General features: G+C 34.1%; 1 protein-coding gene across 23 annotated transcripts in view; it reads left to right on the forward strand.

Annotated features, from left to right (window-relative positions):
- The first annotated feature begins 7,146 nt into the window (after nucleotides 1–7,146).
- LOC111057546 overlaps nucleotides 7,147–17,437 on the forward strand; it is a 116,497-nt gene continuing 106,206 nt past the window's right edge. For 7 of the 23 annotated variants that reach the window (XR_005570508.1, XR_005570509.1, XR_005570512.1 and 4 more), the window contains exons 1-2: nucleotides 7,150–7,416; nucleotides 12,460–12,588. Coding sequence is in view for 16 of the 23 variants with exons in the window: in XM_039421443.1 (XP_039277377.1) it covers nucleotides 12,490–12,588 (99 nt within the window). In the remaining 7 variants the exon portion in view is untranslated. Of the gene's footprint in view, nucleotides 7,417–9,647; nucleotides 9,715–9,761; nucleotides 9,781–12,459; nucleotides 12,589–14,767; nucleotides 14,907–17,437 lie in introns of those variants that run through there. The other 16 variants (XM_039421439.1, XM_039421440.1, XM_039421441.1 and 13 more) reach the window with 9 other exon arrangements.

Below are 17,437 nucleotides of genomic sequence, written 5' to 3' on the forward strand. Positions count from 1 at the left end.
TCTCTCTCTTTCTTACACAGACACACACCAACTCTTAATTCACACAGCGTAGCAGTAGATAGAGAATTCACTATTCTATTCATTGTAGGGTGAGTTTATAACAATGTTGCTGTTTTGCAAACAAGAAAGCTTTTTCTTAAGAATAGAACCACCTTCGGTCATTGACACACATATACTTGTTTTCTTGTTGTCAACTGGTATTCTTTAAATACATTTTGTCAAATTCAAGCCGGGAACTCTGAAATAAATACTGTAAAAACTCAACCAGCTCCCAATAAGTACGGTACCTATAGAACTCTTTAAAATCTAGTATTCATATAGTATTTAAAATACTGTGACAAATTCATTGATTGAAAAAGATTGTCATACTCAATATTATTATCCTGCAAAAATAGAGACAAAAAATTGTGATTCGATTCAATTTCAGCTTCCTCAATAAAATTTCACACGAGTAGACAATAATAGAAAATAATAGTAGACAATAGTAGAAATAATATAAAAAATATAAAAATAAGTTCATTTTTATTGAATAAAAAATCTGGTGTGGCGCACTCACACAACTTTTTTTGCCGTTATGAAAATTGATCACCTGACGCTAGTGTACTCGCGCATCTCAAGTCTACTATTGAAAGATATGAGACAGCTGGTGATAGGTCAATAAGGCTAGTTTCACATTCATTCGGTTCGTTTCGTTTTCGGTAAATTCCGATAAGTGTGAAACGATGATTCGGTTTGAATTCGGTACCGAATAGCAACCGCATAGCACCAAACGCCCCCTCGACACGAATAGGTTTCATCATATTCGAATTCGTTGCTAGGGAAACGGGAAAAAACAAAGTCTTTTACACACGCTTGCCTTTTTTGTTTTTATTTTAAACTGATATCGTGATTATCTGTTTCAAAATTTTCCAAGTCAAAATCATATGGTCAATTCATTTCTGTTAGTTCACAGGAACATTTCTTTCTCAATGAATAGTTTGCTAAAAAAATATGAAAGATATAAATTAAAACTCAGGGAGAATTTTTATTCTTTTATTTTTTTTTATTTTTCCACGAATATTACATGATTTCATCAATGGAGAGAAGAGATGAAGTTTATATACCATGTGTGTCAAAACAAGAACAAATTTTCAATTCAAAAAAATAATCTCTTTGAACATCAAAAATTAACAAAATTAAAAAGAAACTATTCAAATAATTCACAATTTTTAATTAATTTTAAAATATTGTTGTTCAAGAAATAACATATCACAATTTAACACAAGCTGTTATATTTAAATATACAAGCATGAACTGTGAAAATCCAGACACAGCTGTGTTTGAGAAGAAAATACCTAATTGGAACCGTACGAATTAAAATCTGACATGTATGAAAGCATCATTCGTTTTCGGTAACGAACCAAACCGAACCGAATGAAACCGAAAGCGTGTGAAGCTAGCCTAACGCTGGAAACACATAGGTCTGCTATCTCTCCTTAGTGAATGATTTAATAGAACCAACAGTTTGCAATTTAATAATCTCATTTTCTCGGATTTCAAGCTTATTTTCAATTCTAGGTGGAAATGTTACTGGACATTAATTGCAGAGATTTTCATGCTCAATCTTTTCCACTTGAAATTTTTGTTTTAATTGTATATGAAAGCTGATAATTGAGAATCTTAATTCAAACTTTGCATAGATGGGGCAAAGCTCCTGACATTTTTACAGATATTGGACTTGTTGCAGTTGATAGAGCTTATCAATGACTATTCCAGGTATAAATTTGATCAAAATCGTAGGAGCCGTTTTCGAGAAAATCGCGAAAAACCCTGTTTTTGACAAGATTTTCGCCATTTTAGCCGCCATCTTGGATTGCATTTGATCGAAATTGTTCGTGTCGGATCCTTATAGTGTAAGGACATTCTGTTAACTGGGAGATGAGATATCGTGTACACAGACGCAAATACACTCATACACACACACACATACATACAGACCAATACCCAAAAACCACTTTTTCGTTATCAGGGGTCCTTGAAACGTATAGAAATTTAGAAATTTGGGTACCTTATTTTTTTCGGAAAGCAATACTTTTCTTACCTATGGTAATGGGGCAAGGAAAGTAAAAATTGAAATATGTTTATTCTACAGAGCTAATGAAAATTTTGGGAAAACACTCGTATTATTATTGTACAGTACTAGTATTTTCTTGCTATAGGTTCAACCAAATTCTTCATAGAAATAGAATTCTTCATTAATAACATTAAAGTGCTCACAGAGTTTTTATTTTCGACTATTTTAGAGTTCCCGCAAACCATTTTAATAATTCGAGGGCGCTGAATCCGAATCTGAAATCAAAATTTTGCTTTCTCAATTTTTAGGCGATTCAGATTTTTGGTAGCGCCCAGCCGGGAGAGCCTACACACTCACGGATTTCGCCCGAGCCGAGCCAAGATAGGCCAAATCCATTGGGGTGTAGGGTCATAGCCACCTCTAATACAAGGCCGCGGCCTACGATATTACAACGTCGCAGTGTAGGCCTAGAATCTAATACATGATTGGTGAAAAAGATTCAAAAAAATACCAGCTGATCTTTTGTACCAATCATGTATTAGATTCTAGGCCTACACTGCAACGTTGCAATATCGTAGGCCGCGGCCTTGTATTAGAGGTGGCTATGGTAGGGTCCTTTAGACTTTTCACCACCACTCCCCTCGTCCTGTAACTTCAGAAAATTTTCCAAATTCAAAGTTATGGATATGAGCACATTTTTCATAAACTTCATAATCAGAAAATACATTCCGAGGACATTTTTTTGATACCTTGTACTTTAGATTTGCTTCACTAGAAGCCATGATATAAGGCTTGGACTGTTCACCACCACTCCCTTCGCCATGTAACATCAGAAACTTAGAGATCATATATAACTATACAGGGTATACAGGGTATGAATTTGAAAAAAATCGGTCAAGTCATTTTTGAGAAAATCGTGATAGAAATTCAACAAAATTCATTCTTCTCAGGAATATTACGGAGCTCCTGCAATTTTCTCTGAAATGAGACTCATGTCAGTTGATAGGGCTTATAAATAGCTATCTAGGGTATAAATTTGAAGAAAATCGTTAGAGCCGTTTTCGAGAAAACCGTGAAAAACATGTTTTTTCAGCCATTATCCGCCATTTTTCCCCATTTAGAGTTGAATTTTATTGAATTTCTTATTGTCGGATCCTCATGGTATAAGGACCTTGAGTTAAAAATTTCAAGTTAATCGGTTAATTAGGAATGGAGTTATCGTGTTCACAGACACACATCCACAGACCAACAGCCAAAAATCATGTTCTCGGACTCAGGGGACCTTGAAACGTATAGAAAACATGAAATTAGGGTACCTTAATTTTTTTTGGAAAGCAATACTTTCCTTACCTATGGTAGTAGGGCAAGGAAAGTAATGAAACGTATAGAAAACATGAAATTAGGGTATTTTTAATTTTTTTGGAAAGCGATACTTTCCTTACCTATTTTAATAGGGCAAGGAAAGTAAAATCAGACTATAGAATTATTCATCATAAATCAGCTGTCAAGTGATTACACAGATGTGTGGAGAAGCTAGTCTATTGCTGTATTTCCATAAGGTCTATAGTTTCAATCAGGTACTTGTGGATGAGAATACTGCGTGACGTCTACTGTTCACGGAACTACTAGTACACACGATGAATAAAATAGACCCCTGAGGCACGCCATGAGATACAGGTAGATACTGCGACTCAGGTTGCTCTAAAGCAACCTTCTGGAATCGCTCTCCCAAATAAGATTCTATCAGTCTCAAAGATCTTTCCCGGAAGCCATAAAATGCAAGCTTATCTAGTTTGTGTGATAAAGTGTCAAATGCTTTTGACAGGTCAAACAATTTGGTCTGAGTAAATTTCTTTGTCTCTAAAGAATTCAGACAATCCCTATATATAGATCAATTGCAGCTCTAACTGTATTTCTCCCAGTCCTTTATCCAAATTAAGAATTGTTAAAAAGATTGTTTCTTTCGAAGTAATCTACAATTTGATCATTTAGAGCCTTTTCAAATACTTTTGAAACAGTAGTGGTTATGTTAATTGATCCAAAGTTATTATAATCTGATCTACAGCCTTTTTTTATATGGACAGAACTTTGTTCAACTTCAAGTTCTTTGGAAAAACATAAATAATGTTTAGTATAATAGTAACAAATGTTAGCAATAGCTAACAGCATATCTCCAATGAATTGGACCTGTTTAAAGGCCGGGTCTCATTATAACCGCACCGAGCCCGCGCCGACGTACGGCCGAGCTAAGCCAGTGACACGGTGATGGTGGTAGGAGAACATCCGATTTAAATTTATATGTTTAATTTTTGAGCAAATTACCTGAAGACACAGAAGATGAGAATCATAGTGCTAGTATACCGTATATTTCGGTGCATAACAATACCATCATTAGTCATCTATCAGCAATAAAATTGTTATCTTCTGCCTTCTGCATCAACATGTAATTAGTTTTAAATTAAAAATTTTAGACACAGTCACGGGTTCCTTCTTTTAAATTTTGTTGTTGTTTATTTTATTATTTATTGTATTATTAATAAAAACAATATGAAAACTTGTAGTATCCTTTATTATTTAAAACTTTAAAATATTACAACGACTAGTTTCGATTTCCACTTTTTGTGTAGTTGAGAAGTTGATATTGTGGTAATTATTCATATATTGAATGAAGAAAGACTAAGAAATTGTCAAAAAACCACTGATTTATTGATAATTAGAAAGACCGGTTTCGGTTATTACACCATTGTCAATCTCTGATAAACTATCTCTGATCGACTAGTTTCGACTATAACTTATTATTATTCGATATATTATTGTTTAGAATTTCGTATGATAACATTAATGCTCTACTCTAATAGATCTGGTTTTTAATTTTTGGACTTTAAAATGTTGACCTCGAAGTTTCAGTGGAAAAAGCTATTGGACAAAATGTAGCTTACTTTTTGAAATAAAGATACCTCAATGACTTATTTTGAATAATCTCCAAATCATTAAGGGCAGTGCTTGACTGCACATCGATATGTAAACAACTAATGGCTGTTTGTGTTGTTGTATCGACAATAATTTGTTGTAAACAACACTATTTCAAGACGTGGGAAATTAACATCGAAGAAAAATTTGGAAGAACTTTTTTGGGGGAGGGCGAGGGCGCTCAATCACCAACTTAAAAATCAGGAATTGGAAAGTTGGTAAAGTTTCAGTGTTTGAGCTAACAAGCGTGACCTCGCCCTCCCCCAAAATTTCTTCCAAATTTTTCTTCAATGTTAATTTCTATGCAGAAGGTTTAAAAATAAACCTAGTTTAAATAAACTTTACTAGTGAGACAGAATACCAATTTAATTCTTTGAAACAGATACCATATATTCACAAATTATCTTTCCTTGCTTTACGACTAGCAAAATTATCAATGACTTTGCTAAAGTCCAACTTTCGCGCTAGTTCACTTTCTAAGGCCAGCAATCCTAGGCTTGGAAGATGATCTCGGGCCGATCGTTGAACATTTTTCACACGTGCCAGCAAGCTGAATGACCTCTCAGCCTCGGCAACAGAAGCTACTGGCAAAGTGTAGGAAATCCTCAAAGCAATCAGCATTACACTAGGAAAAAGGCTGGAAATCTTCTGTTGAAAGAGGACATTCAATAACTCTAAAGGTTTCAGGTTTTGGCAGCAAAGTTTGCTGGCTGGATGCATTTGAGATGTCCCATCTCTGAAATGAGCTCTTCTTCATTTTTGTACAGTGCAGTCAATATTTTAATCTGGCTACTCTTTGGAGCTTTGGATACATCCACAGAAAACTGAACATTTTATTGATTTTCTTAACAGCTGTAAACCGAGAAGTCACACTTCCAATGATATGTCCATTGAAACATACGAACCTTGAACCGGTCTTCTGGAGTTTCATTCGAACCAGCTGGCCATACTGGCCACTCGGCCAGTATTGAATCAGGTGCTATCAAATAGGGAAGGTTTCAGTAAAAATTATTATTTTAGTTGGACTGGGTTTGTATTACTGCTTTGGTCATTTTATAAATAGCTCATTATATAATTATAACTCCAACTTATTTGTAGTTTTTTTATTTCTTACACAGTTACAAACAAAAATATATTTTCTGATTAACGCCGGGCTCCCCGGAGCCAGCCTTACCTGCCGTCGATGTGAAATTCAAAAAGGAACATACCTGTCAAATTACATAAAAATCTATTGCTGCGTTTAGCTGTAAATGCGGAACATAAATACAGTAAAGACAAAATGCAAAATCGCTATTTGAATCTTAGACCTCACTCCGCTCAGTCAATTAATTCACATAATTAAGGTAAAATATTTTGTTAATTATTAATTCTACATTGTTAAAAGACGATCTGGCAACAGAGCAAAGTGAGGAAGAGATAGCGCTATTCTCTTTGTTGAATGAAAGACAAGGATATCAATACCATTCCTTATCAAACATTCCCATTATAACGTGGACATCACTATAAAAAATATAGTCACTATATGGTCGGTGACGGCGCGGGCAACAAACACTGCGGGTCTGCGACGGTGCGGTAGTATGTGTCCCTATAGTGAGGTCCACGTTATAATGGCAGTGGATAAAGATAGAATAATAGCGATACCGATTCTCTGCATTTATTAATTATATTTCTACACTGTCAAAAACATAATTGCCATCGTTGTGGACTCCTAGAAAAGGATAGTACCACCGGCTTTGTCGAATGATAAACTAGGATATCAAAACCAAAGTTGATCAAATACTGTCATTATAACGTGGACCGCACTATACACGTTTGAAAGCCTTTGTTTTCTCACACAGCCGCACGTCGGCGCGGGCTCGGTGCGGTTATGTGTGTCCCGGCCAAAATAGTCAAGTCCGCGCTGTTAGCTTGTTAATGTTAGCTACGGGTGACGTTAACCGAAGGTAGAATTTAAAGATCATCTGCTTAAATTCAAATTTGGAGCTAAAACGCAGAAAGTTTCTACTTCCATAACAGATAGCGCTGCAATGCATATTTTCATCTGTTTTCATCCAACCTGATCAATACGGAAGCGCTTCCCCCTCCTGACTCTTCTGAGTGCAGACGGCATGGCTGATTCCTCTGCTCTGATCCTGACAGATGATAGTGCGAAGAAAGGCAAGTGCTGTGCAGTGTGTGACAGGATCTAATTTTGAAGTTTCAGCTGATTTTGACATTTTTAACCAGTTTGTGCTTGTATTCAAGTCGGTAAAAGATAGTGCTTATCAATTCCTGAACTGAATTGTGTCTAAAAAGTGCGGTTTCAATGTTATTTGCACGTTATTTATTTATTTAAATTTGAGCTATGTATACCTCATTACTTTTACCCAGTAAAGTGAAGTACTTCTTAGAAGGTTAGTACTTTAGAATAGTGTAGTCAATTTATTATGTGTTTTGTAGATTATTAAACCTTTATGTTTTACTTTACTCATTTTTAGAGCTAATGTAGAACCTATTTGGCTGTTTCGTCAATAAAATAATTATAACTAACCTATAAAATCACCAGGAAAATGGGTTGGGCACTTCTACTGTTTATACTTTAGGCTACATTAAATTCTGAGAGTTTGCTGACTTTCATGTCTTGTTAACACGCTGTGCTTCATTATTTCCTATATAATTATGTTGATGATAAAAAATTAGAAAACCAATCAGGAGCGTGCTGACGAAAACGATTCACACAACAAAACTATAGATTGCCACTTTTACCTAGAAGAGTAGGTAGGTAGGTATCTATTTTTTCATCATGAAAAATAAATTAATAGGCTTGCTTCCCAGCTCTACATCTCAATGCTTTTTTATACAATTTCTTTGTTATTTGTAACTTGAAAATACGTTATCAGTTTAAGAATCATTATTACCTACTTTTTTCTAATGAAACTGGTTCAAAATAACTGACTGCCAGCCGGTATTGAATCCAGATCCAATCTAAAGATCCCTAAGCAATATCTAATCTAATATCTAGACAATCCTCATGTGGCATTTATGAGGCATAAATCATCTCAAGTTTTTATGAAATTTAACATTTTAAATTCTGAGGTCCAATTGATTAATCTATTATCTATAAATAATGGGGACTGCGTTTGAAACATGAAAAGTGCAAGACCGCCATGCGTAGACATATCAATTTTTTATATAAATGATTATAAGTTTGATCACAAATGTTTCTCATGTTTGAATACTGCCTATAAGAAAATATCCTTGGATTTCCTTCCAATTTCCAATGAATGTGAAATGAGTTCCAAAATATGTAAATTAGTAGGCCTACCTTGTATATTTTCTGCAACAAATCATTCTTATTTTATTAGTAGGCTATAGAATGCGTGGGCCTTACTTGGACATTGATTTGATATGATATGTAATTAGAAAACCATGAATTTTTTCATCACCTCTTGAACAGTACCTACATTTTCATATGCTAGTGCTTTAACATTTACTTAATAAGAATAAGGGCACTTGTTGGAATTTAAAAATTTGTTAAATGTTCTTTGATTGATCTCTAATTTCATGTCACATAAATCATGTCCACTTTTTACTTTCCTTGCCCTATTACCATAGGTAAGGAAAGTATTGCTTTCCGAAAAAAATTAAGGTACCCCAATTTCTAAATTTCTATACGTTTCAAGGTCCCCTGAGTCCAAAAAAGTAGTTTTTGGGTATTGGTCTGTAGGTGTGTGTGTGTGTGTATGTGTGTCTGTGTACACTATATCTCATCTCCCAATCAACTTAATGACTTGAAATTTGGAACTTAGGGTCCTTACAATATAAGGATCCGACACGAACAATTTCGATCTAATGCAATTCAAGATGGCGGCTAAAATGGCGTAAATGTTGTCAAAAACAGGGGTTTTCGTGATTTTCTTGAAATTGGCTCCAACGATTTTGATCAAATTTATATCTAGAATAGTCATTGATAAGCTTTATCAACTGCCACAAGTCCCATATCTGTAAACATTTCCCCATCTATGCAAAGTTTGATTTTAGATTCCCAAGTGTTGATTCTATTGAATCATTCACTATGAAGAGATAACAGACCTCGTGTGTCTCCAGCGTTATTGTCCTGTCACCAGCTGGCTCAGATCTTTGAAAAGTAGACTTGAGATGCGCGTGAACACGAGCGTCAGGTGATCAATATTCATAACGGCAAGGAAAGTTGTGTGAGTGCGCCACACCAGATTTTTATTTCTGTAGAACATTCAAAATTTATAATAATTATTGTAGGCATATTACATACGGTAATAAGTTAATTAATTATTAGTAATATTTGATATAGCCCAAATTGTTCAACCCTTGGCGGTCGCCTTTCCAGGGCCTCCAACGTGTGTCATATCTGTACAGTCTGTACTTATCATATAATCTTTTAATTTATTACTCTTCTCTATTGTTTCAACATTGACTTTCCCACAATTGAATGATTATTAACTAGACCTATACCTAATACACCACAAAAGATCTAGAGTCATATAGTCATATAAGTTAATTTTCTAATATCTGTAACATTTAACGAAATAATGATCTTGTCACGACCACCAATTACTTTTTCACAATAATTGTACGATTGCATGATAAATTTTATGTTGCTTTGCAGGTAGCCTTAGTGAAGCAGAGTGTATTGTGCGAAAGAAAAGCGAGCAATTATTGTTTTTACCTTTGTTGTGAGTATAACATGTTCTATTTGTTTGCAGACTGGTTTCAGGGGAAACGCATCTTCTTGGTAAAAGGTGATAAGCTTTCTTTGCTTTGCTTCTTGCTTCTATTATATTGTAATTTGTTTTTAGTGATTCCAACCATCTTGTTTTGCAGTTCTATCATTTGAATATATAAAAATATTCTTTCCAGGATTTGTAATTTCGGTATTTTCATTTGGTGGGCAGCTTCATCATAGGTTACTTCTTGTATCTTTATTTGTGAATTCTACTGTATTCCATTTGCACGTTCATCTGTTCTATTGAAAATCTTTTCGTTCAGGCACAGAATACAATTATAGGAGTTTTCTCTGGTTCAGGCTACTTGAAAATTCTACAGTCTGAGTGAAGTGCATCTATAGAATATGCATGATATCACAGCGTATGTATCCTATCTTGTCTATCTTATACTCCAGAGAGCAATAATATGATTATTATAATCATAAATAATCTGCCTTTCCAAAGTTGATAATATTGTCTTCAATCATTATTATTTCTAGTATACCGGTATTTAGTTCGACAACTCCAACCATGTCCGAATCCTATATGATAATCTTCTGTTGTCTGAAGTTATGTATAGAATGACTTACGTACCAAAATGTAGCCTACTTCTCATCCCTAGTTACAATTTCATAATCTGATTACTCATCTAAAAGAATGTTACATGATTCCAGGGATCTTTCAGAGAGTTAGAGTAGAGTATAGAACTTCAAAAATTCACCAGTCAAATTTGCTTGTCACCTAGAAAAAATGTATATTTGCCTTAGGTGCTTAAGTACTCAGCATTGATGGTACCTTATTTACGTGGCTGCTCCTTATTTAGCTGTCTGTTATATTTCCACTAAGGACATAATCTTACTCAATTTTCAGTATCATTCAAATGTCGAAGCTGTATTGATTTCATGTCTAATTATTTCGATTTGAAAGACGTTATTATTCTTCGTCAATAAGTAATTGAAATACTGTACTACTGTACACAGGTATTGACTTTAAAAAATAAGTACCGGTCAGTAATTAAATAGGAGTGCACACCAATGCATCAGTCAAAACCATCAACTATATAAAAAATGCTATGGTCTTCATAGAATTTTAAATCGTTCATCGTTCATCGTACGTGAAATAAAGGTTCAAGGTTATTGAAAATTCAAATTTTTTGAAGGTATAATTTCATCTGAAGGATAATTATTCTCTCTTGCACAATTGTAGATGGGGGCTAGCTATCTAGAAAATTTGAACATTCTTTATTTTCTGTATTAAAATCATCCGCTGCTTTTCCATTGATTGCGTAGAACATGATCGTATTTTAGCATGCTATATCTTCTTATTTTTTTTATGTGATGAATTTCCTGGTATCAGTCTCTTAGTTTCGGAAACATTTTCTCATGAGCATGAGGCTAGTGTCAGTGTGTGGGGGTATTGAGGGGGAAGAAGTGCTGTAGGAATCAAACCGCGTACCATTGGGTGATAGGCCTACCACACTCATTTACAACATGATTGTTTACAACAGTGATTAAAACATATTCAAAATTACTTCATAATGATGGATGAGTAACTCATTTAATTAATTTCATTTTAGTGTTATTGTTTCATATTATTATGTGATTTTCAGTCATTCTCAGAGTATGTTTATTGTATTTCAGTATTCACTTTTCCAGTCCTTTAAAGAATATGACATTGAGAAATGATGAGGTTTAGTGATAAAAAATATCTATAGGCTGTAGTCATTGAAGAGAGTAACATTTTCGAGTTTGATTCAAGTGTCATTTTTTCATAATATTTTGTGATGAATATCTATATAGACATTGAGGAGACTGGAATTTTCGAATTTAGTTTTAATGTTATTGTTTCATATTTTGTGGTTCTCAGTCAGTCTCAGAGCATAATAATTTTATTTCAGAACTTAATTTTCCAGTCCTCCAATAATGCAGTACCCGCAATATTAGGCACCTGTGATTTTCTATACTTGTTTGTATATTATCGTATATCACTCATATTCTGTTATTGAATGTCAATAAACATCTTTAAATTTTATAGAACAATTCAATAAATTGTTAGTATTCATAACTGATCACTCTCAGAATATCTTATCTCTAGAAAATGATACATTTTTGGGAATTGATTGCGGTCACAATAGCGTAACTAGAACAAGGTACGGTATTCAATTTTCAACTTTATTTAACTGAATTTTCAATAATTTATCGAAATGAATGCACTGTTAGAAGCACAAGATTCATACAACATTGATATGTGAATTCCAGGTTGTTAAAATTAATGCAGACCTCAGAAATAGTGAGGGAGTGTGAACTCACAGTTGTTTTTAGCTCTCCTGAAAAATTGGGTTTTTGTAGATACGCTACTATGACTCTTAACCCTCGAGTTTTGCAACTGACTTCATTATTTTATCCATTCATTTTTATTTATTTATTTAATCACAAACAATATTCTAGCTCATTCATTCATCCCTTTTTCTTTCATCAATTTTCCATTTATCTAATTATTCATATAGTTAATATAGTTTGATTATTTTATCTTTTTAAATTCTCTCTGCTTTTAGGTTGTGCACTATTATTCTGCCTCTTTCTTTTCTTGAGTTATGGTTTGTTCAGGGTCTGGACTCTCGAAATTCATTGCTGGAGTTTTTCACAGTTTTCTGGTGGCATTACAGCTATTGGGTTGTGATTCGTATTTCTTTGACGTGTTGTGTTTGCTTTGCAGTGTGCCAGGTCTCGTTGAGAGCCGATCTATATGGGGCAATGCGTCTCCAGTAGGTCGGAGAAGGGAGTACTTGCACGAAGCAAAGGGGCACCACCCACCAAAAATCCCTTCAAACATCGTCATATCAAGGTAACATCGATTATCATTCATTTTTTCTTAAATAGTGTATAAACTCACTCACATGAAGAGGTATGATACCGTAATCGTTATAATAATCTAGTTGATGTCATGTGTGAAGGTTTTCAAGTAAATAATGTGGATGATATTAATTTTTATTATTCATTTATCTTACAGTGCCATTTGTATGACTTGAAAACCAATAATCAATCTACAATTGTAGGTCTACTTTAGATAATTATTCCTGCGGTTACGTGAATTGAAACTCAAATTCCAATTTTTCCCAATTGGGATAATATTTTAAAAGCAAAATATGTCCGGTATGTGATTTTCGTTCGAAATTTCCTCGGGCTGCCTGATCAAAATGATAAGGTGTGATTATAATGGATCTTTTCCGCCGAACAAATTGATGCATCTATATTGTGATTGCTCTAATGGGTGTTGATGATTAGGTTGATGTTGATATAGGTGATTTAGAATGGGCGTGTCATTTCCCATTGCACGCTAATATCTTAGCGACGTCGCCTTTTTCACTTCAGTTTTGTATCTTCTACATTCTGAAGCACATATTCAGTACGGTAGCAAAAGTTTGTCTAGTGCCTTTGTTTTATGAAATGAGTGTGAACGGTTTCAATCTTCGTAGTGTTCCAGCGCCTATTTAGGCCTATATCCTACGGAAAATCAATTTTGATTGAATTTTCAAGTTCTGTGAAGAGCTATCAGTAGATTCGGAATTGTCTTATTATTCACACCGTACAGTTTATTGCGTAGATGTACAGGTATATCCTGGGATCGAACATTTAAACTCTTCATTATTAAATTTGAAGTACATAGAAATAATCGTAGTTAATTATTATGCTCCATCTTCAACTTTTCAATATATTTCCTTTGAAAATTACCAGAATTGAAACTCGATTGTAGAAATGCTTTAAAGCATTTTGTAGTCGAATGATATTATTATTAACCAGTGTTATTTCAAGCTCCAGTTGCTTTCAGCTTTCTTATGATTGTGTCTCATATTTCTTGAGCTGAATTCTTTGTTATTATGACCCGAATTTAAAAGGAAACCATAGAATAGATTTGCAGTGCAATTATATAAGAGCGGAGCTCCGAGAATAGCGGAATTGTAATAGTTACATACAGAATAGGAAGTTATGCGGCTTGCCGTGCCATAGCAGTATGAATAAATCCTGCCAGAAGTTATGTGATGCATCCTTATTGCTTTAATTGTTCGTCTCACATTTTTTCATGTGATTGCGAGAGTAAATGCATCACTGTCGCATTTGAAAACATACTGGATATGAAATGTAATACAAATTAATATCCCAAATTAAGTCCCAGTTTCTTCATGAGTGTTTATTATTTTTGTAATTTTCCTGAAATGTCAATTTGGATTCTTGTGGTTGTGCTTTCATAGTTTTACAACAATATATCCAAGATCCAAGTAACTTCTGTCATCAGACAAAGCAGATAGCTCTATCCTTTTTCAACTCCACACCGTTGCCAAGTCTGTAGGCTATGTAGAAATAGAATTAACTATTAAAATATTTCATCTAAATGATGAACATTAATAATAATTATTAGATGCTTGAAAATGGATTCTCTTGATGAACAATATATATTTGAGATAGAATTGATCGTTATTAACAAGAATAACAATTGATATTATATCAGATATACCGGGATGACTTGAATCACATCTATCTACTATATAAGGCGTTGGAAAAAGAAAAGTGGTAACAATGCCTTCCTATCATTCTCACTTACTGTATAATGTAAATCTGACTATAGATAACAAGCATCTGGTCCGTTTGGATTGGTTCAAAATGAATTCTGATTCAACTAACAAGCTATGGGCATCGAATAATCAAAAATTAATTTTCAATAGTAGGCCTTGTGTTATTTATACTTGAGAAACTATCTTTTCTCCATGCTTTATCAATCCTCTCTGCATTAATCACTGCCAGGCTATAGCTATCTTGGACCGCTTAAAAATACATTGAAATACCAAGTCTCCGGTGTACCCAGTTATTCTGGGTCGATGGAATCTTATTTCCGTTCTTTTTTGAAGTAATGTAACCGTTAGTTAGCAGACCCCTATTTATAAACACGTCGATCGCCTGCTTCTCTCTTCATTTGTTTCAATTTGGTTCCATCTACCTTGACTGCTGCAGTTTAGTTTTGTGGTTGGTAGGGATAAGACCATCTTGCCTTTTCATACATTTTGTTCTACTTTTCAGAATTATTGTTTCAGATTCATTATCTTTTAGATTTGTATTAAGACAGCTTAGAATTATTCATGGAATTGAAATATCTCGTGGAAAACATGTGTAAGTACTCATCTTTATTAGTACAACTATTTTCTCAATAAATTCCTTACAATTGGCAGGTCTGGAACAATTCAATAGTTTGAATGATGTTCTTGTAGTTTATTTGATGAAGTGAATGCTCTTTCCTCTCGTTTCCATTTCCAATAAATCGAAATTAAAATGTTTTTTGCTATCCGACTCCAGATCGTGGCATTTCAAGCTTTTCCTCTCTAAACTAATTTCTAAACAAGCTCTTCCTAAACAGAGTTGATTAATCAATCAATCCATGCAACATTAGTACACTATACTTTTGCGTATGGGATTTATTCAAGTTCCGTTTTAACTTTCTTTGAGATGAATAACTGTTTCCATGAAAATAGCCTGAGGTACTGATTTCCCGGCAAATTGTTTTCCAATACCCTAGCTTGTTATAGCATGGCATGTATTTCCTCCATTTCCCTGCAGTTTTAGACATCTCTCATCTGCAAATTTTGGCGTGGAAGGTCATGCGATTTTCGTCATGTGAAAAACCCACGCAACGCTTGCAATGTTGACACCACTTGTGCAAATTGAAAACAAGCGTACAATAAGGCTCAAGTAACCTACTTACCTTGCAATTTAAATGAGAAATAATGTACGTATGTCTTCCAGTTTTGTCATGAGATGTCTATTATATATTTTCTCATCAATGCTTATGGATGGGTTTTTAATCTCTATAAAAGCTATTCATTCATCACTCTAATGTAAATTTATATATGGGGAACTCAATCAAAATATTCACTTAAATTCCACTAGGATTGGCTTCATTTTTCTATTGAAATTCAAAATTTTGCTGGATCTCATCTCTTTTTGATAGAAAGTGTTCTTTAGGAGATACATTTTTTTGTTTCCGTATTTTTTATATGAATCAGGCTGAAAACCATTATTCCAAGTCCCTAGTGCATTATCTTGAATGTTACTGAACTACCATACTTTCAAAATACAGTATGCTTCATTGCATTCATAGAGAAACCAATAGTCTCAAATACACAGATTAGCACAGATAAGCTAATTTACATAAAGCTGATAGGCTATTATCTAGTTTCTAGATAGATTTATCTAGTTTCTCCATGCTATTAGTTATTGTGGATGGGTAAAGTGAAACAGTGTCCCGCTAAAAGTCGATTCCAATATTTATTCACATCCACATTGTCCAAGTGAGTACATGAAAAATAAGATTTATCCAAGGAATATATTAATGCATGTTATAAAAAGATATGTTATTCAAGTTAACTTAAAGAATACTTTCAAATTATTCCTTAGAAGTTACTTTGATGTGGTCTAGAGAGTTCCAACTCTGTGGTTACACATGCTTGCAAAATTGTTGTTGTAATACTTGATGCATGGACAGAACATGTTATGCAGTCTCGCCATGATGCACAAATTGTTGTTCCCTGAACAACAATAAAGCAGACAATTTGCTGAGTATTAACAACATTCCTTGTGAGTGATGCTCCCCGCGATAGCAATGCTGCTAAATGAAGGGGTGACTATGTTATATTGAGTGCAACCGTAAAAGTGGATAGATACTGTATTGAGAAATTCAACTTTAAACATTCAGAAATCCTTGTAAATAACATTAATTGCTTCACACTCAATCAATAGAAAGAATCTCACCAAACTGTCAGCATTGATTTAATGGGAAGCAATGATGTTATATTCAATGAATGCTGACAGTTTAAAGTGAACCTCACCATAGAAAACGTTAGCGAATTAAACACTGTGTTGCGATGTTCAAGTTGTAGCCTATGTACAGTGGCATTTTTGTTTCCAAGTTACCTACCGTACACGCAAGCCAGTGAAAGTTCAATTCTTGATTAGTGCAATGATAACTGATATTAGAGAAATGGATTAACTCGACTGTTGCCTGTCTCGTCGTCTGCAATTTAATGTTGGTAGTGCCATTCGAATGGTGAAGGTCCCAGCGTCCCAGGCCATTATACTGTACCTGTTCAACTGCTATTACCGTACTGCTTCGCTAGTAAACGTAGCTATCATCAGACAAGAAAATGAAACACCGGCAAAAACTGTATCAATGTCTTCTTTCACTGTGGGTCAGTGAACTTGTCGAAAAAGTCGGAATTCAAAAACTGCTAACTGAAGGTTCTGTTCGTGATTTAGATCTCAAGAGAATAGTAGACTTCTCATCTTTAAAGCTTGTAATTTGATTTAAAATTCTCTTCTGGTTAAGAAATGATCCAATCAACTTTTTTCTTCGCCTCTTCTTATCTCTAATTCCATGAACACATTGTCATTCACATATTAATTCTTGAAATTGTTATACATACGAGGCAATTTTCAACTTTTTTATAATAATTTTGTTTCTAGTATTTGCATTTTCTGTTTTATAAAGTCTTTATAAAGACTGTTCTGTCTTTATAAAGAAGCTAGAAAACCCGAGTAATGAATCTCATTCTCACTGTATCTATATCTTTAGAATATCTTCCAAAAGGGTCTCAAATTCTAACCAACTAAATCATATTATTTACAATTCTGTCGTATAATTTCAAGGA

The sequence above is a fragment of the Nilaparvata lugens genome, chromosome 2, assembly GCF_014356525.2.
Source record: "Nilaparvata lugens isolate BPH chromosome 2, ASM1435652v1, whole genome shotgun sequence".
Taxonomy (NCBI): Eukaryota; Metazoa; Arthropoda; class Insecta; order Hemiptera; family Delphacidae; genus Nilaparvata; species Nilaparvata lugens.